Below are 25,369 nucleotides of genomic sequence, written 5' to 3'. Positions count from 1 at the left end.
AAACATCACATCGAGTGCAAGTAACATGGTCATAGTGGACTCAATAATTGTTTGAATACTTAAGAGTATAAAACTAAGCCATCAATCGCTTAGTAATATAGGCAAAGTCTCTGAAACAAAGTCATCATTAATATCATATTAAAGATCTCTTCTCCCTAAAACCAGTCCCTGTGTAGGGTGATCAATGATTTGATTAAAAAAAAAAGGTAGCCACAATTCACAAAAGAAGACAAAAACTTTTTTCCCCCCAATCAAGAGGCAGACTGGCAGAAATAACATTTAGGAGATTCACTGCATAGAATTTTTAAAAAAGAAAGTGTATCCTCCCTGACAGAACCTTATGCATATACCACTTTTCAAACCTGTTACTCAAATGATGCATCAAAGCTGTTAGCAACGCAAATGAACAAATTACCTGTCATGCTGCTTTTGGCCTAAAAGCCAGCAATTCTGAAGGAAAAGGAGTGGGGGAGCTCAGGGAAGGGGATGTGAAAGCACATGTACACAGTCTGCTCCATAGCCGGAGCAGCAGAGTTAGTTACTTGACAATTACACCGAGCCGGCCTTCCTGCCTTTTCTCACCTTATTGCTGCTGTCATCCCGTTTCATGGTGGAAGGTCTAGTCTCTGTTTCTTGAGACTGTTTTGCTAGAGCCCTGTAATCCTTGTCTTGTGGAAGTGAGGTCCGCCCACTGCCTCCTCTGGCTATGCCGCTGGGGGAAGCTTTAGATTTGCTGCTTTCAGCCAGGGTAGACCTGGTACTGGCAGTTCTAAAGGAGCCCATGTCTTTGGCCACAAGCTTCTTGTCCGTGCTTGCTTGGCTTTTGGCCAGAAGCTTTGAGCATGTCCTCTGATCTTCCGTTTTGACCTCACTTTTCTGACCAGTCACTTTTGTCTTGAGTGTGTTTGGGGTGGAAGCCCCAGGCTTGGAGCTCAGCTTGCTGGAGGAGGCATTTGACACCACCTGAACACTGGTTTTATTCGTTTCATCAGGCTTACTAGCTTGGCCCACTCCTTTATTCACAGGCTCCTTGGTCACAGTGTTGTCTGCTATTTTCTCTCTTGCCACCAGGACATTCTTTTCACATTTCTCTACACCCAACGCATCCTCAGCTACATTTTTGTCAGGGTCTTTTTCTGGTCCTATTTCCAGCGCAGCTTTCAGCTCAACTCTAGTGTCCCTGAATTCAATCACCTTGTCCTCCCTTTCCTCCAGGGTGTGTTTCTCACCAATTTCCTCTTTGCTTACTGATACCTTCTCATTCCCAGTAGAAGCTCCTTGTATTGTGACCATGGGAAAAGCAGGAGGTAGCACTTCTGAAGCAACTTCAAGCATTTCCATGCCTGCTGCTGCTTCTCCACCAGGCCCTGAAAGGGCATTTCCAGACTTCTCCACACTGTGGGCATCTTCGGTCTCAGGAAGAGACTCTTCCACCTTTTGCTTACTGTCCCTTTCTTCTGCCCACAGCCCACTGGAGGGACCTGGCTCTAGTTCAGCTTTAGCTCTGACCATCTCTTCCTTCCCCAGATCAGCCATGTTGTCTGGAGCAGTAGGCACGGAATTCTCTGTACCATCCTGGGTGAGTTCAGCCTTGGCCAGGGCAGAGGCACCATCAGGATTCCCCAACTCTGCCTCCTCCACCTGTACTTCCACCTCCACCTTTCCAGGAGCTGAGTCAGAGTCACACACTGCTCTTCTTTCAGGTTCTCCCTTGAAGGTGTCTTCCTGCAATGTGGAAAGCTCCATTTGGAGGACGGGACTGGGGGTGGTCTCTTCCTTGATTTCACTAGGCTTAACTGAGGAGCTATCAGCTGCTGTTTGCACCTCACTTTCATCAACTGGATTGTGTTTCAAGTCAGGGCTAAAGGTATTTAAAAACAAAAAACACAAACAAAAAACAAACAAAAATCAAACTATGATGAGAATTCAACCATTATAAATAACCCTCTTGACGCCAATGGTTAAGATTTCCTGATGCATTAGTAATTAGCATTGGGAAATCTAGCCTTATCAGCGTTAAAATGGTTAAAAATATTTGAGGTAAATCAGTGAACAATTTAATTTTTTAAAAAAGAAATCCTCTTTAGAACAGAAAGCTTCCTTGTAATTCAAAGGAAATTACCTGTAAAAGTAAGACTGTTCTGCTCATTATTTTTGCTTATTTAACAAGGGCTTTGACCCAAGAGCAGGTGTTTTTCTTAAGATCAAGCTGGCATCTGATTTTGGGAGGGTAGACACGTGTATACAGGTACGCGCAGAGAACACTGCCCTCCCCCATCAAAAACATTTCAATTTACTCTAAAGAGCCCATTTCCCCAAAAGTGGCGACCTAAAAGCTCTAATTTTCTCCACCATGCTCACATAAAGAATGTGTCATTTGACTAGACCACATCTAAAAAGCTACAACTGGAAATTAATGGAAAGGGAGAGGGGAGAAAAGTGACATGTAACAAATACCCCTTCAACCCCAAACACATCACCCTTCTTTTGGGATGAGGCTGATCAGTTTGGCTATGAATTTGCCTTCAATTTCCAAGGTTGTGAAGATAAAGAATTTTTCTTTTTGTTTGTTTCCTTGTTTGTTTTTAAAGAACACTTCAAAGAACACTTCCACTGGAAGTTAGGTTTCCCTATGAAGAACTTCTAAAGAGAATTCAAGATAGAGGAAAATTTGTGAAATATCAGATTACCAAAGTGTGAGAATACACAGTATAACTGAAGGAAGAGTCTTCAGCTATATATGGGAAGGAAAATGGAAGTCAAATAATTCCTTTAAAATCCTATGAAGCAGTATTTTCCTTTTTATGTCAATGTTTATTTAGTGCCTACTTCTCCAGCTCTGTCCTTGAGACAAGAGAACCAATGAGCCATCTTTTCATTAATATTTCACAGATCACTGTTTATCTTGTATACCCAACATGCTATCAAAAATGAAGTGACATGTATTCACATTACCATTAAAGTAGCAAGCTGGGGGAAGGCATGCCCAAAAGCAAGAGATAGTCAGATAGGCATGAATATTGAACAGAAAGGAACATTCCTCTCCCTTTTGTCTGTGTTTTAAGAGGAGATGAAAGGATTTACGACGTCTCATGCTTTTCAGAGAAGAGTAAGTTTTGAGCTTTCCATGGCTCAGGTAACAAAGTATCTTTCCCTATGTTTTCCTCAGGTAATGAAACTGACATCCAATGCTAATTAGGATCATCCTCCAAAAAGGACTTAATGCATCATAAAAAGCAAATGCTTACTGCTACCTGGGAGTCCAGTTGGTGGAACTGATGCACTGTCATCTTCTCCCCTAAAAGTGGCAGGTTCAAACTTCAAAAAGGAGACCAAATTTCTTATAAATCAGTGACCACATTAAAAAAAATATCCCTCTCTCCTGAAAAGCTGTAATGACAAACTAAAGCTCTGGCAATTTAATTCCAAGGTGCAAGCAGCATCTTGTTTATGTGTGAAACCCAGCTTTTCACCACTGGAAGAACAATTCAGCCCTCACAAACACTTGGGACTGAGGACAACAGCTCCAACTTGTTGGGGCTAAGTCTAAGTGAACTGACACGTCAATAAAAAAAAAATAAATAAATCAGGATAAAGCCAAGAAAAAATCCTGGCGAAGTGGATGTGTGAAAACTAACTTTCCGACTTTCATCTTCAAATTGTGAGGTTCCCTTCCAGTCATGGGTGCTCCATTCTACTCCTCATTTATTGGACATGAGAGAGCCCTGAGGAACTGATCAAAAAACACCTGTGGGTCACTGGGTCAGAAAGGGAGTGGAAAATTGTTTTGGCCCCCAATTCCAAGATCTGCTTTTTATTTTCCATCTCCTCGACACTGCAAGTTTTCATTAAGAAAATCTGTCATCTTCACAACACTGTAAACCTTAATATAGAAGTTCTACATTTTCAAAAGGGGAACCCTGCTTTCCTATAGAAGCACATCGACCATTCTTGAAAAAGGCATTATCTTTCCATCTTTTTTCTTATATGTTGGGCTCCAAAGGTGCAAGTTTTCTTCACAAAAATCAGGCTGTTTCCAGCTTTCTGGGGCAGCTTTGGCATTTGAGGAGAAGTATCTTCTTTAATGGTCCCCAAGTATCTCACAGAGTCAGTTTGAAATGAAAATCAAATTCCCAACCCTCCCCCCCCCCCCATAACAATACAGTTCAACAGCCTTGAAGGTAGAAAGAAAGCACAATTAGGATCAAGAGCTCCGGTGGAAAAAGAGCATGGCCACCTGTTGGAAGCACACTGGCAGAGCACAGCAAGGTGCCCCAAGAAGGACCTTGTTAGCAGCAGCTCTCATAGAATGCCATTGGCAGAACACCATCACCCTCCCTCTACATCAGTCCAGCAGCGGCTGCTAAGTCCAGCTTCTCAGAAAACAGGACCTTACTTTCTCCCCGTGTGCCAGCTTCACAATGGAATTCTCTTAAGAGCCTGTGCCTGTTAAGAGCCCACAGCAGAGTAAATGGGGAGCTTGATCAAAGTCACAGCACACACCCCAAGTTGCTTTCAACTCAGATCTAAACTCTGATATTTGGGTCAGCTCTGAAGTGCCCCCAAAACATCATTAAAAGACTTTAAAGACTTGCTCTTCCATTCTGCTTTGGAGTTTCAACCACATATTGCTAAGAAATCATGTTTTCAGAAGAACTTGACTGATACTGAGTGGTAAAAAGTTGCAAATTTTTCCTTCTTCGGTTTGCAGCTATAATGATCACATAGACCACATTCATACAGTTCCTTCGTGCCAAGAGTGAAGAAAATTCCAGCATTTCTTCAAGGTTAGCTCACCCAACCAAAAGCAAATTCAATCCAGAGTGGTCACATCACATCCTCTGGCTCTCTTCTCCCATTCCTCAGCTTGGAAAACTCAATTGGGAATGGGAGGTGAGAAAGGCTGTAACTAACGCAGGAAGAATTTCAATGAAATTAAATTTTATTTCCTTGTAAGTTTATTTCTAAAGTGGCTATTAGCTGGGGGAAAAGACCAAGGTGGAAGGGAGAACAGTCTGAGAAGCTGAGAAGAAAGATTATTCCAAACACAGTAGCTCAGGTTGAAACGTGCAAAGAAATGTATTCACTTGTTTACCAGTCACAGACCAAATATGGACAAATTACTATTAATTGTGGGTCCTTTGTTTTCCTTGAGATACTCTTTTTTGTTTATTACTCTTGGTATTCAAAGATGCTGATGGTATTACTACTTTGGCACATTTGTGTGATTATAAAAGATTGAATGTGTGGCCTATGTAATCTGTGCTGAGGGAATAAACTCAAGTCCACTACTATGGGGCAGGTAAAGTTCTCCATATGTTTTCATGTAATTTATAACCACCACTTCTAAACTAATGGTTCAATATTTTCTTTTCTACAACAAAAGAACTATGAGCCCAGATTAGACAGTGGATTACCCAGGAGAACTGTCTATATTCCCAAAGAGTATGTTCTCATCCCAAAACATGTATGATGTTGTAATTTTAATATGAATCAATCACCTAAATAAATACTCTGGAAGGAGAAGCAAATACCTCATAAGCACTAAGTCACAAACACTCAAGAATATGGTTTCCTATTGTATAAATATAAAACATCTTGAATTGTTTTCTTTGTTTTTTAATAACTTCTGCCTACAAAATATAGACAGAAATACCTCTGAAATCATACAAAGGCCTTTCCCCTCCTCACCCCACCTCCCTTGAGCAAAGGAAGGATTTCAAAGCAATTACTATAAAAGTGAGTCATTGGTGCTAAGTTTTGTTTTCCTATATATTTTGGGTCACCAACGAGATAAAGAATTGACAAAATTTGGATACTAATTGGTTTTTTCTTTGTTTCAAGCCAATGATAATAAAATAGATAATATGAAAGGTTACCTACAATGACTAATTTAAAATAGAAATAATGCTGGTGTTGAAAGCATCAAAAAAAAAATACAGGTTGACCCAATGGTTAAGTCATTCAAAAGCAATTTAGCTATATGTGTGTGTGTGTGTATATATGCATATATATAAAAATCTTAATTGAGACACCATCTTTGCATATTCAAATTAAAGCATATCTATGCATTCAAGCATTTTTAAAAAATTAGTAACTTCTGAAAAAAAAAACACACACACAAAAAAAACCATAGCAGACTTGCACATACATTTAATTAAGTAACCTCAAATCAGAGGTGACAAGCATTTTTGGTTCTGTATGCACATGAAGCCTTTATTTTAAACTATACATATACATGAACAATATCAAATGCTAGACAACTACAACATACCTCTCTTTTCCTGATTCAGGGTCTCTCTCAGTTTGAACCTGAAATATAATTTCATTCATTTAATTTGGAAGATCCTATATGATATCGTTTAGGGTCTAGACCATTTTGTTATGCAATCTTAAGTTAAATCAAACTCTTTCATTATTTAAAAACCAAGACAATTATAAAAAATAATCACACCTTAAATAGCAAATAGCAAAAAATTCTCGACTATACCTTAAATATCAAGTTACAGCAAAAGGACCTCTTGTTCTTATTAGAAGAAAATCTCGCATGTAGCTTAATAAGCCACACGTAATAATCAAAGAAAGAGCAGGTTATTAACCTGGGAATCATGAACTATTTCTAAAATATATTTTGATAACTGCATTTAAATCGTATTGGTTTTCTTTGTAATCCTCTGTATTTTATTCTATGCATTCAATCAAAACATGACTTTGAGAAGAGGTCCACAGACATTCTCTACTGGGCAGCAACATTATTTTAAAGCTTTGAGTAGGCTCACCCTCTCCCAGAGGTCTCAGAGGTCTATCAAGTACTAGAAGACAGGGGTTTGGGGATGACCAGAACAAAGGAAGGATTGATTTGACAAAGACAGAGTTTATTGCAAAAGACATAAAGGTCAAATTAGGTCTTAAGTTATCTCAATGAGTTTGGTATTTGGAGGCTGGGAGGGGTGAGGAATAAGGGAAGGGGAAGCGAGACCCAAAGGTCCCAGGGAGTTTCCAATGAGCAAACTCCCTTCTACAGATGGAGACCACCTGCTTTGAAAGTTAGAGCCTTAAGAGAGCTGTCTAAACCTGAGGTTTTGGGGGGCTTTTTTGGTGAGGCAATTGGGGTTAAGTGACTTGCCCAGGGTCACACAGCTAGTAAGTGTTAAGTGTCTGAGGCCGGATTTGAACTCAGGTCCTCCTGACTCCAGGGCCAGTGCTCTATCCACTGAGCTACCTAAGCTGCCCCTGACCTGAGAGTTTTACAGTTAGAATATCAGAGGCAGAAGTTTAGCTCAGGCCCTTCTGGTCCCAAAGCCAGCTGTCTATTCAATATACCAAGCAGCATTATGCATAATACAAATTTTAAGGGTAAAAACTAAAAACAACAACAAAATAAGACTGATGAAATGGGACCAATACCTCTATAAACTAATAAAAGGGCCTAGACTTTAAAAGTCTATAAGGGGGGGGGGGGGGCAGCTAGGTGAGTACCTGAGTTCAAAGCCAGCCTCAGACACTTAACACTTACTAGCTGTGTGACCCTGGGCAAGTCACTTAACCCCAATTGCCTCACCAAAAAGAAAAAGAAAAAAAAAAAAGTCTATAAGGGGGGCAAGCTAGGTGGCGCAGTGGATAAAACACCAGCCCTGGATTCAGAAGTACCTGAGTTCAAATCCAGCCTCAGACACTTACTAGCTGTGTGAGCCTGGGCAAGTCACTTAACCCCCATTGCCCTGCTAAAATAATTAAAAATAAAAAAATAAAAAAAAAAAGTCTATAAGGGAGGGGCAGCTAGGTGGCGCAGTGGATAGAGCACCAGCCCTGGATTCAGGAGTACCTGAGTTCAAATCCAGCCTCAGACACTTAACACTTACTAGCTGTGTGACCCTGGGCAAGTCACTTAACCCCAACTGCCTCACTAAAAAAAAAAAAAAAAAACCCAAACTAAAACAAAAAAAGTCTATAAGGGAACGGTTATAATTTTGTTGTTAAAAACTTCATTCCCACTTTCTCTCCCCAAACTCTTCTTTTTTTCTTTCTGTGTGTGTGTGGGGGGGGGGGGGGGCGCGCAATTGGGGTTAAGTGACTTGCCCAAGGTCCCACAGCTAGTAAGTATCAAGTGTCTGAGGTCATATTTGAAACTCAGGTCCTCCTGACTCTAGGGTTGGTGCTCTACCCACTGAGCCACCTGGCTGCTCCTCCCAAACTCTTCTACATAGCAGGCACACAACGAGACTTTTCCCTTTTTTTTAATTTTCAGAAGAAAAGAAACTATTAGAAATAACAAAATGAAATTCAACTGAACAAAAAAAATTTAAAATAAAATAAATAAATCTGCCATTTATCAAGGTCTTAATATATTCTCTTTTTATTATTCCCTCAAGAAAAATTTTGAAGAAATTGTCAATAAAAAGGAGGAAACAAATCTATTATATGAGGACGGATTCTAGACAGTCTTCTATACCTAATGAATCAAATTCTATCAATCCAGGATTTACCATGATTATTAACATGCTTTATACTGATAAAAGTAGGGGACAGGAAATATTCCTTGGGTTCAAGTTGCATACCAAATGCTAAAACAGGACCTTTCAAATTAAGGAAAATTTTGACACTTCCCTTTGATTTCCCCATGAATCCATTTTCCAAATATCTAACTCGTACCCTCTTCTGAAACCAAAACTTTTTCAAAAAATATTTTTGATTCATACTGATTAATAAAAAGCTATACAATCCTGTTTCTACTTAAGTGTCTCACAAAGACTGTTATGGATTCTTTTCAGAAAACTAGGTGACCTAAAGTTGTCAAGTTAAATAAGCCATTTGAATTACTATTTAGATCTATCAGAACCCTCTAGGTAGATTCATCAATCCCACATCCTAGGAAAAAAAGAATAGGGCTTAAAATAATCAAACTCCAAGGAACTAATTAAACCTTAAAATGCAATAATGCATCACATCAATTTTGTTTTCTAGGGTCATATTTGGGATGATCCAGTGGAAATTTGAGGGAGTAAAAAATATATCCAGATTAAGAGGCTTAGAATTTTACCCTCGAAGTCACATTACTGCAGAGGTGGGGTACTGTGGGCACAGAACACCCTGTCTGATGCAGGTGACTGGTTAGTTGTGATGAACTGCTTTTATTCATCTTAATTTTTGTTACAAGGAAGGCTCCCTGGCATCAATTTTAAAACCAAAATAAGGTAAAGCTTTGAAAATTAACAGAAGTTGCTTCTCCTCCTAATTAAGGTACAGGCAATTGTTTGAAGGCACTGAAACTTTTTCATCTAGAACTGGTGGTTCCCAACCATCCTCAATTGGAGGGTGTTGTTTCTTAATTTCTCTCACTCCAAATCCAAGAACTATGGGTACAAACTTTTTGCCTTACCTCAGACGATTCTGTCTTCAGTGACAACGTACAGGTCAATACATTTTCACCCAGGTTAAAAGGATTTTGTTTTAAGAAGCTGTGCATTTTCTGAGCAGATTCAGGATTATCTAACTGAAGAATTACCTTTGGGGATGGGAGAAAGAGAAAAAAAGAAAATATCATTTCCCCCACATATTTGAAAGCTTCCAAGTAGAATTTTTGTTCTGCATTTTAGATATAACCTTGGTTAGTGTCTATTTGTGTATTTTACTAAAAATGGCCTTAATTTTACACAATTATATTTTCAAAGGAAAGAAAAAAAAATCAAATGAATAAATGAGGTCACAGAAGAAAAAAGAAAAGGGAATATTTTAGGATGGGTAAAACTGCTAGGATATATATTTTTTAATTATTTTTTGAGATCCAGAGAATTTTTATATAGAATATTTAATACTATGTTAGCTCCAATCAGAATAATAATGGGCTTACCAAAAATATTTACAACCCCTTCTTACCCCAAAGTCCTAATCAAATCAATTTGCCTTTGCTTTGATGTGGCCATTAGCCTTGCCCTAATTACAGTACTTACATTTCATAAATCTGTATAGAAGGCAAGACATCTGTAAACAAATGTTGATAATTACTGCACTGTTTACTAAAGAAGTGGATGGAAATATCCTTCTCTTTTCTTTCTTTTTTTTTTCATGTAACTATCAACCAAGAGATTTTGGGGCTAGAAGCAACCCAAAGCCTGTCCAGTCCAAACCCCTGACTCAGGCCAAGCAAGTGAAGTTAGTAGTCAAGCAAGAACCTAACAGTGGGAGGTGAGCTGGCTTCCACTCTCTCCCAGGCTGCTTTCCATGAAGCCTGGTCTCAGCAAGGCCCCATCCTCTCCTCGTTTCAGCTCCCACACAAACCACAGGCAGGATCAGTTGCCCAAGACCCTCTACAAGGAATTTAATGAGGCCTGCAGTTATCTACAGCTAGTCAGTTCAGAGGGTAACTTCATAAGGTTTTTGACCAAAAGAACATAAATGCTCAGATCTACTTTCTCTTCATAATAAGGAGTAACTTCTCATCTCACATGTTGACTGTACATTACAAATGAATGTAACCAGGCCTCAAACGGGGTCTTCACTGCTTTGCAATTCCCTCTCTCCTCACAGAATCTGTTCCAAGTCTTCTCTCCCTATTCAAGCACCTTCTCCCTCCTGCCCTTCTCTCAGCTGAGGATCTTACCTCTTAACTTAGTGAAAAAAGCTGAAGTGAAGGCTTTCTTTTCCTTAACCCTGTGATAACACCTTTCAGTCTCTCCCCCATTCACTTTCTTCCCAAAGGCAAGGGAACTTCATCTGCTTCCTCGCCTATCCTCTCCAACTGAGTGAATCCTCAATCATCCCAAATCTTCAGCCTCCCCCCATCAAATGGTTGCTTCCCTGATGTCCTCACTCTGCCCCCATCCCACAAAGTTCTTGGGCTAGACTTCTCCCTTTCTCAAACTCCTAGAAAAAGCTGTCTCTAGTAACATGGTCTTCCACCTCCTAGGTCACTTGTCCTTCATCAATCATCAAACCGCCCTTCCCCAGGGCCATGCCTCTCAACCTGTTGGCTTCAGTTGGCAATGAGATGATCTGTCTCTACTCCCAATGTTCTTCCTTCCTCTCTCTTGGGTGGCCTCTTCCTCCTGCCTCTTTTGCTGGCTCACTGTACATATATGTGCCTCCAACAATGATTATTCCCTAAGTTTCTGTTTTAGAGCCTCTTCTTTTCTCTTCTCCCTCTAGACTTGCTCTCTTGGTAAACTCATCAGACCTTGTCAATGATCCTGTTTAGGAAAGTAGCTCCAAGGTCTCTACCTCTGGCCTCGCTATCTCCCCTGAGCATCATTCCCACACTCCCAAATGCTTATTCAACATTTCAAACTCATGTCCCAGTGATAACCTAAGTGAGCTTATCTTCTAACCCTCCCGCCATCCTCCCCTCTTCAAACTTCTCTATACTGTCACAAGCACCACCACCACTCTGGTGGTTCGGGATTTTCTCTCAGCATCAGCATCTACCTCCTGCACCCCACAAATCCCATGTGCTCCAAGTCTTGCTGCTCCTACCTTTACATCTTCTTTTGAACCTGAACTTTCCAATCACACAAGTACCTCTTCCCTAGATTGCAGCTCCTCCTCCTCCTCCTCCTCCTCCCTGGTTCTCCTCTCCTCAAGCTGCTTCCCACTCCAGCCTACCTTACTCATCTCTAAGTGCTAACCATGTCATCAGTCTCTTCAACTGCCATGGCTTCCTGCTGCCTCTAAGATCAAGCACAGATCACTGTCCAGAGCTTGGGAAGCCAGTACAGCCTGCCCCTTAGCCCCGGGCTATCCCTCCTGCACCCCTGGGACACTGTGTCGTCTCTGCCCTGGCAACCCTCACCTGCCCTACCTGGAACATGTTCCTTCCTTTTTAGTGCTTCAGAGCCCCTCTTTCTTTCCAGGTGCAGCTCAGGCATCTTCAGAAACCTTTCCTTCTCCCCCAACCATTTTGTAGGGTACTAGTTTGCAAACATTTGTAATTTATTTAGTTTTATATGCAACTGTTTTCTCCATTGGGACAGGAGTTCCCCAGGAACAGGGATTTCATTCTGTGTACTTGCACCAATAGGCCTTACTCAGTACAGGGCCCAGCACACAGTAGGTACCTAAGTTCTTGATTCATGGGAAAAGACCTTATTCATATTTAGCTACATCTTAAGACTAAATCATTCATCCTATTCAGAATCTAAAATCTTAAAAAGAAATATGTACCTTGTTTCTATTATTTATGGACACGTAGCGATCTACTTTTCCAAACTGAAGTCCAACACAAACTACCTCATGTTCAGTGTATCCATCATCCGGTAAGTTGCCAAGATGCACAAAATGATTGTGAATTGTATCTAGATTGACCTGTACAGATACATGTAGGGTTATTTTAAAAGCAAAGAATAAAAGAACTGTAGTCACACATTGCAAAAACTGCACATTGAGTTCCCAAGGACAAGTGACATAGCCCCAACCAAACCCTCTCCCAGCAATAGGAAAATATTTACCCCACCAGCATGTAAATTCTCATGTTTAAAACTGAATAATAAACAAAATGCTTCAAGCTTTGTGTAAAACTTAATCTCTTAACTATTAACAACCATTAACTCTCGAAAACTTTGGTCATGGTATTGACTCAATTTTGATACTTAATAAGTGGTCCAATCATAGAGAGTTCATGGTAAACTAATCCATTTCTTCCTTCTATTTGCTATAAAGGGAAAAGTTCAGGGGGTCTCTAAGTGACTCCAGATTTTATAAGACAAATGAAAACGTGTTTTTCTGATCTATTAAACAAATATGGAAATTAACAAATTAAAAGCAAAAAACTCACCTCAGGGTTAGATTCTTTAATCAAAGATGTGAATATAGCTTCCTAAAAAATAAAAGTTGAAAAGCTAAAGGTATATATGCCCTCTAATAAATTACATATTTATCCTATGATTTATTAAATATGCAGATGGCTCCATTTTTAAGGCAGGCACCACCATTCCCCACAAAATCCTTTATCCAACAGTCATACAATTGATAGTTGAAAAGGATCTCAGAATTCACCTAGTCCTCCTCACCCTGTTTTACAGATGAGGAAATCGATGCCCATAAAAGTTAAGTGACTTAGGGGCAGCTAGGTGGCGCAGTGGATAAAGCACTGGCCCTGGATTCAGGAGGACCTGAGTTCAAATCCAGCCTCAGACATTTGACACTTACTAGCTGTGTGACCCTGGGCAAGTCACTTAACCCCCATTGCCCAGCAAGAAAACAAACAAACAAACAAACAACAACAAAAAAAGTTAAGTGACTTGCCCAAAGTGACACACCTCCTTGGCAAAGAAGAGATGAGAACCCAAGTTTCCCACTGATCTGTCCCCTAAACCACAGACGCCACCTTTCATTTATTTTTTTTTACCTGGTCAACAATAATACTTGTTGAATATAATTCCCTGATTTCCAAACGTGGTCTTACTCTACCTATCCAACCTTAGTTTCCATCGCTCTTCTATTACACGTAGTGGGAAATAAGGTTGGATAGGTAGGGGGAGACTAGATTGTGGAGGACCTTGAAAGTCAGGCAGAGAAGTCTGAACGTGATTCAGGAGGAAGCCACCACAGGCTCTTTGGGAGGGACACAAGGAAAGACGACAGTCAATCCAGCAGAGAGATCAGCTAAAGATCTAGTCATAAGGGAATGAGGACAGTGGGAAGGCAAAGGCAGCAAGTCACGTGACACGTCAAAGGAAGAACCAAGAGGGTATAAGGAGATGTTAGAAAGGAAAAGAATCAACAATAACTGCATTATTCCTAGTCTGAAAGACATGAAGAGAAATTGGGACTATATGATGTAATATACAAGTCCAGAACAGAACTGGAAATCAGAGCTGAATGAAAAACTGATTATGAAAACCTGAAACAGTACAAATAAAAAATATTCACCCCCTAATAACTAAGAGGGAAGTAATTCTTTTTAGTATATCTAGAATCTATTTGTTTAAAACTGTGGTTCTGTGCTTATAAACAGACAAAAGTTCCCTGGTATTCAAACTCAAAATAAATTATAGCCATTGCTTACCTCATCCTTTAGATTAACATTTTCAGGGGCCATAATTATCGAAAGCTGATTTCCATCCATGGACATTGGGAAGAAGGTATAAAATTTTACCATAGAGTCTGCAGACTTTCTATTTATTTCCATGTATGCCTTTCAAAATAGAAATTACACAATACAAATAAAAATTAGATGTTTATATAACCATCATAAAAAAAACCCTTTTACCACCAAACAATCCAACCTTCAAACCTTTCCCCAACAAACTGTTACAAGTAGTCTGACACGACAGATGACACGACAGATGAACAATTCCATTTGTACAACACATTCAATTCTGTTGAACCTTTACCATGCTGTCCAACTTGGGGGTGGGAGGGCACAGTACACTTGGTCTCCTTCTCTTGACCAGGCTAGAACTGCAACTGATCAACTCATGACCAACAGAGGAGCCCTGACCCTCACCCTTTCAGCCCTCCTCCAGCAGCCTGGTGTAACCGTCTAAGCGCAGAGGGCTCCTAGGATTGGTGCCAGCGTTAGTAATGGACACTCAGATGGTTTAGTTCACAGCAGCTCTGGAGAACTGATGCCCCTGGCTTCACTAGTCAAAGGGGTTACAGATGTACACCTCAACACTCAACAGAACAACCTTTTCAAATGGGGAAAAAACCAGCTTATTCCTTACCATTTCAAAAGCACTATGGGTTCAAAGGGGAGTGCTGGGCTTCAAGTTGGGAAACCCCCATTGGGGTCCTGCCTGTGACACTACGTGACTCTTGGCCCACTCATTAATCTCTATGCATTCTAAGCTATAAATGGGCTGTGATCTTTTTGCACACAAATAACAAAAAGCACAGATTCATTATGTATTTGTTTTTCTTTAGCCTACATCAAAAGGAATGCAAGGCTTAACCTCAGTTTCACTAAGTGTGAGAAAAAAAGGAAAATTAAAACAATATGTGGTCAATCAAAACCAGTAAAACAAATATGAATACAGAGAAACCTAAAAGACATAATTCTTCAAGATTCTGGGAGTATCACTGTTTGCAGAATCTCCACTCCCAGCCTACTGATGCATATCACAACCTTCCTACAATGCCTTGGGGCCACTTTGGTGAAAGAACACAAAACTCAAAAGAAGCAAACTATAACATACATAAATGATTTTTAACTATTCTCCATGAAATGTGAATATACAAAGACATGATGAAGGCTTGGGCATCACAGGTAAGCTATTTTTTACTATTTTACTGTTTAAGCATGTTGTAAGTATCTCCAAGTATTTAATTTTTAAATTGAGTTTTTATAATGCTTTATCACCAGTGAACAGAAAACACTGATTTCAATGGCTAGGTCTGGCATCCTTTGACCCCATAGTTCAAATTCCTCACTAATTTGCAAGGGTCCACAAGAAGAGGAAAAAGTAAGCCAGTGCTTGCTAAGAAAAACCATCAAAATTAATGAAAGCTTTAAAGATGGCCTGTAACATTATATGGATGTACACAAACATCTCCTACTAAGTCTCATTATGAGATTTATTATTGTCAGCGACCTAAAAAACATTTTACAGGGCAAGGAATATTTTTCCTTTTTTTAAACCTCAAATCTTTGCATTCAACACACTGCACAATACTTAGTTCTATTATACAAGTATTCTATGGTACATGTATACATATTAGCATGCATACTGTAACAACTATCGTCTAGGACCAAATCTGGGAGCTTTTAAAATTTGTTTTGTTTTTTAACAACTGAAAGGAAATTAAAAATTTTAATTTTGTATATCCTAATTAAGCAATTCACAGGAGAGGTAATTTTGTTAGAAGAGAGCCTATGGAATACTTGAGCATGTAATCAGTTTTCCTCATTGCAAAATAAAATTCCTACCTTTTTATGAGATGATAAAATCAAAATATCCTTCAAACCACCAAATGGTTTTGCCAGATTGGAAACTTCTTCTGTAGAATATCCTTTATTTGGCAAATTTGAAATAAGGACAATACACATTTCTTCAGTTTCCTTTAAATCAAGATAATGATACTGTTATTTCCTTTTATTGAATATCATTCAAATTCTTGTTTTTAAACATTTTAAAGTCAGGAATTTTAATTTACTACAGAGAGACAGGTACTAGGGGTATGGAACACTGAATACATACAGGAAAATAGACTGGTTTATTAGATCCACCAACTCTTCTCACTACTACAATTTGTTACAAGGAATGGCTTGTTGAATAGAGGAAGAATGTATCCAGAATTTAATATGACATTTTGTACATAATATAAACGTATAAATTCTTTGCTTAATGCGGATTTCTTGCATAATCTTTGTTTACACTATTTTCACAATGACAAAGGGACTTACTGGGCAAAAATAAAGTATCCAAATCTAAACTTCCCAAAGAAAACAAAACTTTGTCAACATGATCAATATTTTGGGGCAGCTAGGTGGCGCAGTGGATAGAGCACTGGCCCTGGATTCAGGAGGACCCGAGTTCAAATCCAGCCTCAGACACTTGACACTTACTAGCTGTGTGACCCGGGGCAAGTCACTTAACCCCCATTGCCTCACCCCCCACTCTCCCCGCAAAAAGCAAAAAACAAAAAACATGACCAGTATTTTTAATTGTCTGTTAGGGAAAAAGGACTAAGTTTAAGGTATTTACATCTCATACCACCACAACTTCAGCTTTCAAATTCTACAATACAATCGTTTCAATTCAAATCAATGTTTAAACCAACCTTGCTAATAAATGAATCCTCCTTTTCAGTGGTTCCTGAAACGGCTTCATGGAGACAAAAAAATTTGGAAAGTCATATATACAAATATGTGCTAGACAAAACTACAGAGCTGGCCTGTAAACACAGACAAAAGTAAATTTAGCTTTGAAGGATGAGTTTTATTCCTTTTAGGGACACATTTTTAAAATGAAATATGAGGAAAGGAAAAACTCATCAATTTAAAGAATTCCTGAAAAACCTTATAACAGAACCTTTCATATTTCACTTGGCCATAATCAAGTTATCTAACTTGATTTCATCAAAACCATCACTACTGTTTATAAGACAAATAACCACATGAGCAAAATTTGTCTCTTCACCTACCTGAAACATTTTCTTTAGCACCGCCCTCAGTGACCTTGGTTTCAGGAATGTTCTTGGTTTCTGAAATGCTTCTGGTTTCAATGTTTTCTGCGTGAAAAATTTCTTTTTTAAAGCATCACAAAAGCAGACTAATTCATAAAAACAGAATAAATCTAAATCTAAATTAGCCTATAAATAGCCCCCTGCTTACCTTTGTCAACCAAAGTCTTGGTAAGCTGATCTGATTCAGTCAATAACGGTTCAAGTTTAAAAGAAAAAAAATCTGTAAAAATGAAAAAGTATATCTCATGTATATTTCAAGCAGTTTGGGGTTGGTTTTTTTACGTAAATATTAAAATGCTAGTCCAAGCTTACCTGGCACTGTCACAGTCTTATGAAAGTCTTTAATTTGGGGATCTATAGGTTTTTTGCTTTCTGTTGTCTTCTGTCCACTAGGTTTTGCTGTTAGAAGTAGATTCAAAACAATTATTCCAAAATACATTGCATAGCATACTCAATCATATATAATTTATTTTACACCTTTTACATAGCCATATTTGGAGTTCGGCTTTCCTTTGACAATTTTTTTCTTTCCTATTCATTTATTGGTTTCTTTCCTATTATTATCATTTGATTAAGCAGTAAGAATCAAATGCATGAACTTGTTTCAAAAACTTTTTATATAATGTAGCAAGCCTCATTTCACAGACTTGAGACTAAAATGGTACTCAAAGGGTCACTGCTTCCACTTTCTTCCTTCCTCTGCTGACAGAATCACTCTTAAAATATGATTTAGAATGACCAAAATATTGTTTACAATAATACTCTATTATATTGAATCTGAGAAATAGCATACTCTAAAGAGTCTTCTCCTACCTCAGAGATAAAATCTAAATTTTTACAAAGTATCTGTCTTGTTTTAAAAGACAACAATCAAAAAATATATAAAGCAAGGAAGATACCAATATGACAGTCCTACATGACAAAACAGACTTGTCAAACACTAAACCAGAAGGTTCTTTAGAAGATCTTCACACAAAAGCTTTTATTAAAGTCTTAGAAAAAATAAAATAAAATAAAATAAAATCTGGGGGCAGCTAGGTGGGGCAGTAGACAAAGCACCGGTCCTGGATTCAGGAGAACCTGAGTTCAAATCCAGCCTCAGACACTTGACACTTACTAGCTGTGTGACCCTGGGCAAGTCACTTAACCCTCACTGCCCCAGCAAAAAATAAAAATTAAAATAAAATAAAATCTACCCAACAATTTAAGGCCAAACCTAATAGATATCTGAAAGCTGAATGTGTTTGGGAATATCAGAGTTTAGAAGTCGTTTCAGATGATATGTTATCTAAAGAGTCATTATGAACAAATTAAAACCTGCTTTTTGCTTCCAGTAGCCTTACCAGATTTGTTAGAAGTTTTATTACTTTTAGTACTTGTGGAAATCACAGACTTTTTATTAACTTATGACTTTCCCAAATTACAAAAATTAGAGTCAAGACTGGTTCATTTTTTAAAGCAAAACTTTGTATTCAGCTATCATTCATTCCTTAATAATGTCTTAAAAACGAAAGCAAACACAAGCAGCAAAATTAAATACTGCTTTCGTAACTTGAAATCCATCACCTTTATGGCATGGAACATATGTTATTTATATGTTAATAAATGATAAGTTGGAGAGAAAAAAAAAGTAAATATTACTAGAAAAAGTTACTTACCTACTCCCTGGGGGATGCCACAATGCCCCCAAGAAGTTAAGTTAAAAGAGTTAGGATGCCCAAAACCCTAGAATGTACCCCGGCAGCTACAGGCTCCTTGCTAATTTAAGAGATCTTTGGAAGCAATTCTCTGTGACCCTACAACACCAGTCTCGACTCAGACCCACTAGCTCCTCTAAAGTCTGTCTCAGCTTCTTTGACCTTTCCTAGTATCCAGGTCCCATAGCCTTCTACTTGGAGAGGCTGCCTGAAATAAAAATGCTCCCCACAGGGCGGCTAGGTGGCACAGTGGATAGAGCACCGGCCCTGGATTCAGGAGGACCCGAGTTCAAATCCAGCCTCAGACACTTAACACTTACTAGCTGTGTGACCCTGGGCAAGTCACTTAACCCCAATTGCCTCACCAAAAAAAAAAAAAAAAAAAAAAAAGAAAGAAAGAAAGAAAGAAAGAAAGGAAAAAAGAAAAAAAGCTCCCCACAGAGCTATGGTGAGAAGTCTGTGCCTTCATTAGCATGCACAGGTACTAATGAGTCAGAGAACACTAAGAGGCCTCAAAGTGAGGAGACTCTAATTCTCACAACAATCCCACCTCTCCGGAATCTATCCTGAGGGAAATGCCAAAGCCCTCTTATAAAGTCTTGCCTGTCCACCTGCCAGGGTAGCTGACGCTTAATGGAGACAATTCATGTACAAAGTGGACTGCAGAGGAGAACACACTACGAAGGCCCATTGTCCCACTGTGCTGGCAATTGTACTTGTCACATCCTCGGGTAGTCTTGTCGTTCATTTAGTTTCCCATGCCCCATGCTTTTCTCCTGACCAAGAGGCCCCAGCTCTGTACTCTCATGGTGATACCTAAAGATATGCTTACTGAAGGGAGTCTCTAAGACATTTCCTCTGCCCTCTATATTTAAGATGACCACCACACCACAGATAACGAGATACCCAGATAGAGGCTAGAGCAAGTCAAAGGCAGGAATCTAACTTCCTGACTTCCTGTCAGCGATTCTTCTCTCGGATCCAATTTCTTCACGACAACAGTAGAAAATGGATCACATTCCTCAATTTGCTTCCTCTTGGGTTACAACTGGTTATGGGGCATGTCCTGGGATCACTCAGGCACTGAGCAGGGAGAACAGTAGGTGAAAGAAGTGAAATACCACCTGCAACTTTTACAGTGCCTGTGAAGGACAATCCTATCTATGTACAAGCTGCAGGAGAAACACTACCTTGCCGATCTTGCCAGAGGTCATTATAAATGTGATCTCAGTCATGGACAGAGCTGAAGGTACATTTACTCTCATTTGAAAAGCTGCTTCTCCAGTCTTCAGGCTTAGAAAGAATATGACATACTAAACCATGTTTTCTCAAAGTTTCTGGGTGGTTGTGGATCACCCTGCTTGTCACATGAAAAACCCAATACCACTGCTCTAGTGTGCTTATGTAGTTTTGAATTCTCTAAGATACTGAATATATACCTAATCTACTATACACCAGCAGGCTTAATTACTGTGGCTATGACATGTGCTGTTTTTGTTAAGTTGGCTGAAGTTTTAAGAACGAGTTATCATCATAAATCTCAAATCGCAAGACTAGTTTTAACAAATGCAACCTGGAGCCCATAGGGTCAATGATTTTAAAGAGGCAACAAGAAATTCATCATTAGTTGTAAAAACATTATCAAATCAATGGCTCTCTCTGGGAGTCAAAGATCCTGAGTTCTAATATAAACCCGACAAAATGAGTGTCCCATAAACCAAGTCAGCTGCTTACAGAAATGACCTAACAATCAGACAACTCAAGTACCATTGGTCACTTGGCATCAAGAGCAAAACTGGAATGATTCTGGATAACTCAGTATTATCAAATTCAAAGATTCAAGTGGTATTATCATCAATCCTTGAAACCTGGCAAATATTATCCAGACATGTCTCTTGGGATCCTCTTTATACCTGTAGCATTCCTATCAAATGCTTCTGCTTTTCAGTTCCTTGTTCTAAGGAAGCTGTAGCTCTAAGGAAGCACAGAGTCTTTGTTCCAAGGGAAAGGACAACACCACTACGTTGATCTCAAGACACAGATTCATGACCTGGATCTATAGACTGGTCAACAGCCCCTATGATTCTAGCCTCCAGCCTCCTAGTTCCAGTTTTCAAAAGCAGATTCCCTTTTATTCTGTAAGCAGTAGGAAATGTTATCATTAAAGCACATCTCCTCACTCACAATAATCATTCCTTCTCACTCTCCCTTATCTGTCAATTCCAGAACCCTTCTAGTTGCGCTTTCAAAAGAATAGGAAATGAGGGACAGCTAGATGGCGCAGTGGATAAAGCACTGGCCCTAGATTCAAGAGGAGCTGAGTTCAAATTTGACCTCTTGACACTTACTAGCTGTGTGACCCTGGGCAAGTCACTTAACCCTCATTGCCCCACAAAAAAACCAAAAACCAAAAACCAAAAAACCAAAAACAAAAACAAAAGACCAAACATTAAAAGAATAGGAAATGCTTAATTTTTCCCCCTCTGTTTTCAAAAGCCAGCTTGTCTCAAATATGAATGTACTTTAATATCATGGAGAAAGGGTGTAATGAAGAAGAGCCCTGGGCCAAGAGTGAGGAGCAGGTCTGAGTTCCAGGTCCCCATATGACATCAAATAAGAAACTGCGTAACCTTGAAAAGTTCTCAATTCTCTAGGTCCCATTACTCCTCATCTATAAAATGAGAAAACTAGATGAACACTCCTAAAGTCGCCTACCAAAAGTAAAGCTCTGATTCAGGGAGTGTCTATGTTGTCCTCCTCAACCCCCTAACCCTAGGCAAAGCTTTCATACTACAATCTCAGCCTAGCTTCCTGCTGTACATACACTGGGCTACAAATGTGATTCTGCATCCAGCAGAGTCATCTTGACCTGTCATGTCTATCCTGTGACCATGATCTAGGAATTAATCAGTAAGTGAGGGATGGCAGCTGCATAAGGAATTAAATGCCAGCTAATAGCAAAGACTCTCCCCTCACTTCCTCTTTTCTCTCCACATTTTGCAGCCCATTTTTCTTCTTCATGACTTCCAAAATTCCAACTCCATGTACCACAGGAGGCAGTCCACACTGGTGGCAAGGCCCAGGCATGGTCACTTCTGTCAAAAAGGCCTTCTCTATCACTCAGCTAGACCACACTCATCTGCTTGGAGAATCAAGTCAAATCTGACCTCTTCTCCTGCTCAGCCTGAGCAAGCACCTCATGATCTTATTAAATTCCACAAACTCCAATATTCAGGCAGTATGAGAGATAGTGGTATACATAAGGCCTGTGTTCAGTCTTAGGCCTGATATTAAAAAGGTCATGGTCCTTACCCTAGCTAATTCTTCCTTTCCTCGTCTGTAAAATGAAAATGAGACTTGCATTACCTAACACAGCAAAGGGCTTTCAAAACTGAATAGATATAGAAATTATCTGACTTTATTCAGGCTGTAAATATAACATTATCTTATCTATTTGGCATACAACTGAATGAGGAGCACTAACATTTTCTTTCATCTATTCGGGTGGAATTTTCCTAAATTACATTACATATATACCTAAGTTCTTTAACCTAAAAACCACACATGTTAATCTTTCCTCGTCAACTCAAGTTTGCCAAGATCACTATGCTATACAGAAATATACTAATACTCTAAGGAGCTAACAATTCCTTCGCAAAAAGGCCTAAAGGTTTCTAGGATTGGAGTTCTGTTAGAAAGCTTTCACTTAACCTATGCCATGTGTTGGCATGCCTGTCTCTTAGGACAAACTCCTCCCTGAACTTCTCCTTTTCTGACCTGCGACAGTGTCTTCCTGCTTAACAGTGTGAACACAAGGATCTTCCTAAAGGTCCCAGTGTCTCCCCCCTAGACTAAAGAGGCAGCTTTGGTCGACCCCTAAGTCCAGCCTGTCTTTCCAATGCTTTTTTGCTTCTACAAGAGATTGATACTTCTTGACAAATGGTTGTTTGTGGACAGTTCATGCTGCGTTAACTTGCTATGTTTATACACACACACACACACACACACACACACACACACACACCCCTCCATTTTTCTCACAAATACACTTCATCCAACCTCAAAAAAAATTTTTTTTCACAGAACTGTTCTCTTTGTTTGTTTTGCCTCTACAAACTTAAAGTCAGTTAGGAAAGAGAAAAATATCAAGTCAAGCTTAGCAGTCAGAAAAGAAATAATGCAGGAAAGTCAACTTACCAATAGAAGCTGACGTTACAGATTCGGCCTTTGAAGCATCCACATCTTTTCTAATGAAAAAAGTAGAAAGGTTCATAAAACCAACGCTAATTTTACAAATTCAAGAGGTAAAAGTTACTCAATTTTAAGAAGTTGTGTCATTTAGCCTGAAAGTCGCATAATAGCATTTTAAGACATCTTGTTTTAATAGGAAGATTAAAGGCATGGCAGAAGAAAATGCAGCTCAACACCAAACAACTGTGACAAATAATCTGGATTAAAAAGGAAGGGATGAGAAAGCTCTTCTCTCCTTTGAGTAGACAAGTGGCAGTCCAGGGCTGAAGGACACTGTACATATACCGGCAAGCTGTCACTGTGTTTGCTTAGGTTCACGAGCTTTCTTTTTTTAAAAGGAAAGGTTGATATAAAGAGGGGAAGGAATAAGAACAAAAATGCTGTTAAAAACAAAAGGGATCAAACATTTTAAAATGAAAAATAAAGTAGGTGTGCCACACCAAAATGAGCAATCCTTCAAAGAAAGGCCCTTAGTTCAGTATCCCACTCCCAAAGCACAGCGAAGGAAACACTTACTTTGAAGATGATGGCTTCTTTGTTTCTGAAACTACTTTTTTCCCATCTTTATTCTGAAAATAAAATGGATCGATTTTAAAACACTCGACTAACAGACTTGAGTCAACAGTGTTTCTATCAATGGTACTCTTATAGACCCAATCATTCCAAATACGCTTCCTTAGGGCTATGCCCCTCTGCTTTTCTCTCCCAGGAGATGCCATCCTAGTTTTCACTAGAACTGGTCATCCCATCACATACTCTGGTTCTGCACTCCTTAGCTGTCAAATTTTCTTCTCTCACTCTCCAAAGTATGGTGATCTGCCTTGACATTATCATTCAATTCAAACTGCTTTCTCCCAAGTTACCGAGGATTTCCTAATAGCTAAATCTGGTGGTCTTTTCTCAGTCTTTATCCTTCTTTATTAATCTTTTCTATTAACACGAGAGACAACCCTCATCTGGAGACTCTTCTCTCTGGGTTTTCATGAGACCAGTTTTACCCAGGAGTTTTCATCCTAACTATCTCAATAATCTGTAATCTCTGGTGCTGAATCATCATATGCACATCATGAATCCCAACTGTTCTATTTCCTCCACCGTAGTTCCCTGGGCTCATTTCTCTTCATTCTCAATATTCTATTCAATTCTCTCTTTCTCTCTCTCTCTCTCTCTCATCTGCTCTGTAGAGATGACCCCAGATTTACATATCCAGTCTACTAGTGCGCAGTTCAGACTGATGTCCAAAAGATGTCCTAAACTCTGGGTCTAAAATTGAGCTCCTTATCTTTCCCCCTAAATCTGCCCCTTTCCCAAACTTGCATTTCTGTTAAAGACACCACTATCCTAGTGTGTCTACTTTACCTACCTGATAGTACTCTCAGCACCACAGTAACCTCCTCAATTGTCCCCTACATCGCTAGTCATTTGCCAATCCTTGCTGTTTCCATACTTAGCACTTCTCTCACTCACTTTACAAACTAAGCCAGGTCAGGCCTTCATCATCACTACACTAGATTATGTGTACCAGCCTCACCCCACTGTACTCCTCACTGCTGCTAAGGTAATTTCCCAGTAGCACAGATGATGTCTCTAGAATACAATTTCTCGGTTTGGTTTTTAAAGCACTATGGAACCTGGTGCTAAGTGCTTTTCAGCCTCACTGGACACTTTCCCTTCCCCTCTTCCCCCAAAGTTCCCTCTTCTCCCCACTCCCAGACGGCTTCTGCCATGAACCCTTCATCTACATCCATCTCACACGAGGTGGTGGCAGTGCTCCTTGAAAAGGTGTCCCAATTCCATTCCATCTCTGTTACATTGTTCCACTATTACCCCCCACTCTCACTGATCTTCTATCTCTCTCTGTTTACTGGCTATTTCTCTGCTGATTACATGACCTACTCGTGTCTCCCCATCTTATAATTAAAAAAAAAAAAAAACCCTGCTTTGATCCCTTCATCTCTTGTTGTCTCATCTGTCTCCACCCTCCTGTGGCTAAACTTGAGAAAATGATCTGCACTCAGTGCCAACTTCCTCCTTTCTCTCTTGCTTTTAAACCCTCTGCAGCCTGGCTTTCATCCAGCCTTACCATTTGAGCAAAGCCACTCTTTCCAAAGTTGCCAATCTGATGGCCTTTTTCAGTCTTCATCCTTCTACACCTCTCTGCAGCCACTGACATGCTCAAGAACACCCTCTTTTTCTTGATCCTCTCTTCTTCCTAGGGTTTCAGGACGCTGCTCTCTCCTGGTTCACCTCTTGCCTGTCAGACCACTCCTCCTCAGGCTCCTGCACTGGGTCTGGTCACA

The 25,369-nt window shown here is 39.5% G+C and overlaps 1 protein-coding gene across 8 annotated transcripts in view; it reads right to left on the bottom strand.

Annotated features, from left to right (window-relative positions):
* ZNF638 (zinc finger protein 638) overlaps positions 1-25,369 on the bottom strand; it is a 162,080-nt gene that overhangs the window by 13,787 nt on the left and 122,924 nt on the right. For all 8 annotated transcript variants that reach the window (XM_043987004.1, XM_043987005.1, XM_043986999.1 and 5 more), the window contains 13 exons: positions 23,586-23,638; positions 23,016-23,065; positions 17,434-17,520; positions 17,270-17,341; positions 17,080-17,166; positions 16,717-16,760; positions 15,863-15,994; positions 14,000-14,128; positions 12,767-12,808; positions 12,157-12,297; positions 9,380-9,505; positions 6,275-6,312; positions 583-1,861 (listed from right to left, as the gene is read on the bottom strand). In XM_043987004.1, coding sequence (XP_043842939.1) covers positions 583-1,861; positions 6,275-6,312; positions 9,380-9,505; positions 12,157-12,297; positions 12,767-12,808; positions 14,000-14,128; positions 15,863-15,994; positions 16,717-16,760; positions 17,080-17,166; positions 17,270-17,341; positions 17,434-17,520; positions 23,016-23,065; positions 23,586-23,638 — 2,280 coding nt within the window. The remainder of the gene's footprint in view (positions 1-582; positions 1,862-6,274; positions 6,313-9,379; positions 9,506-12,156; positions 12,298-12,766; positions 12,809-13,999; positions 14,129-15,862; positions 15,995-16,716; positions 16,761-17,079; positions 17,167-17,269; positions 17,342-17,433; positions 17,521-23,015; positions 23,066-23,585; positions 23,639-25,369) is intronic.

Source organism: Dromiciops gliroides, chromosome 2, assembly GCF_019393635.1.
Source record: "Dromiciops gliroides isolate mDroGli1 chromosome 2, mDroGli1.pri, whole genome shotgun sequence".
Taxonomy (NCBI): Eukaryota; Metazoa; Chordata; class Mammalia; order Microbiotheria; family Microbiotheriidae; genus Dromiciops; species Dromiciops gliroides.
The sequence above is the reverse complement of the archived record's forward strand: the minus strand, read 5'-3'. Positions and strand labels throughout refer to the sequence as shown.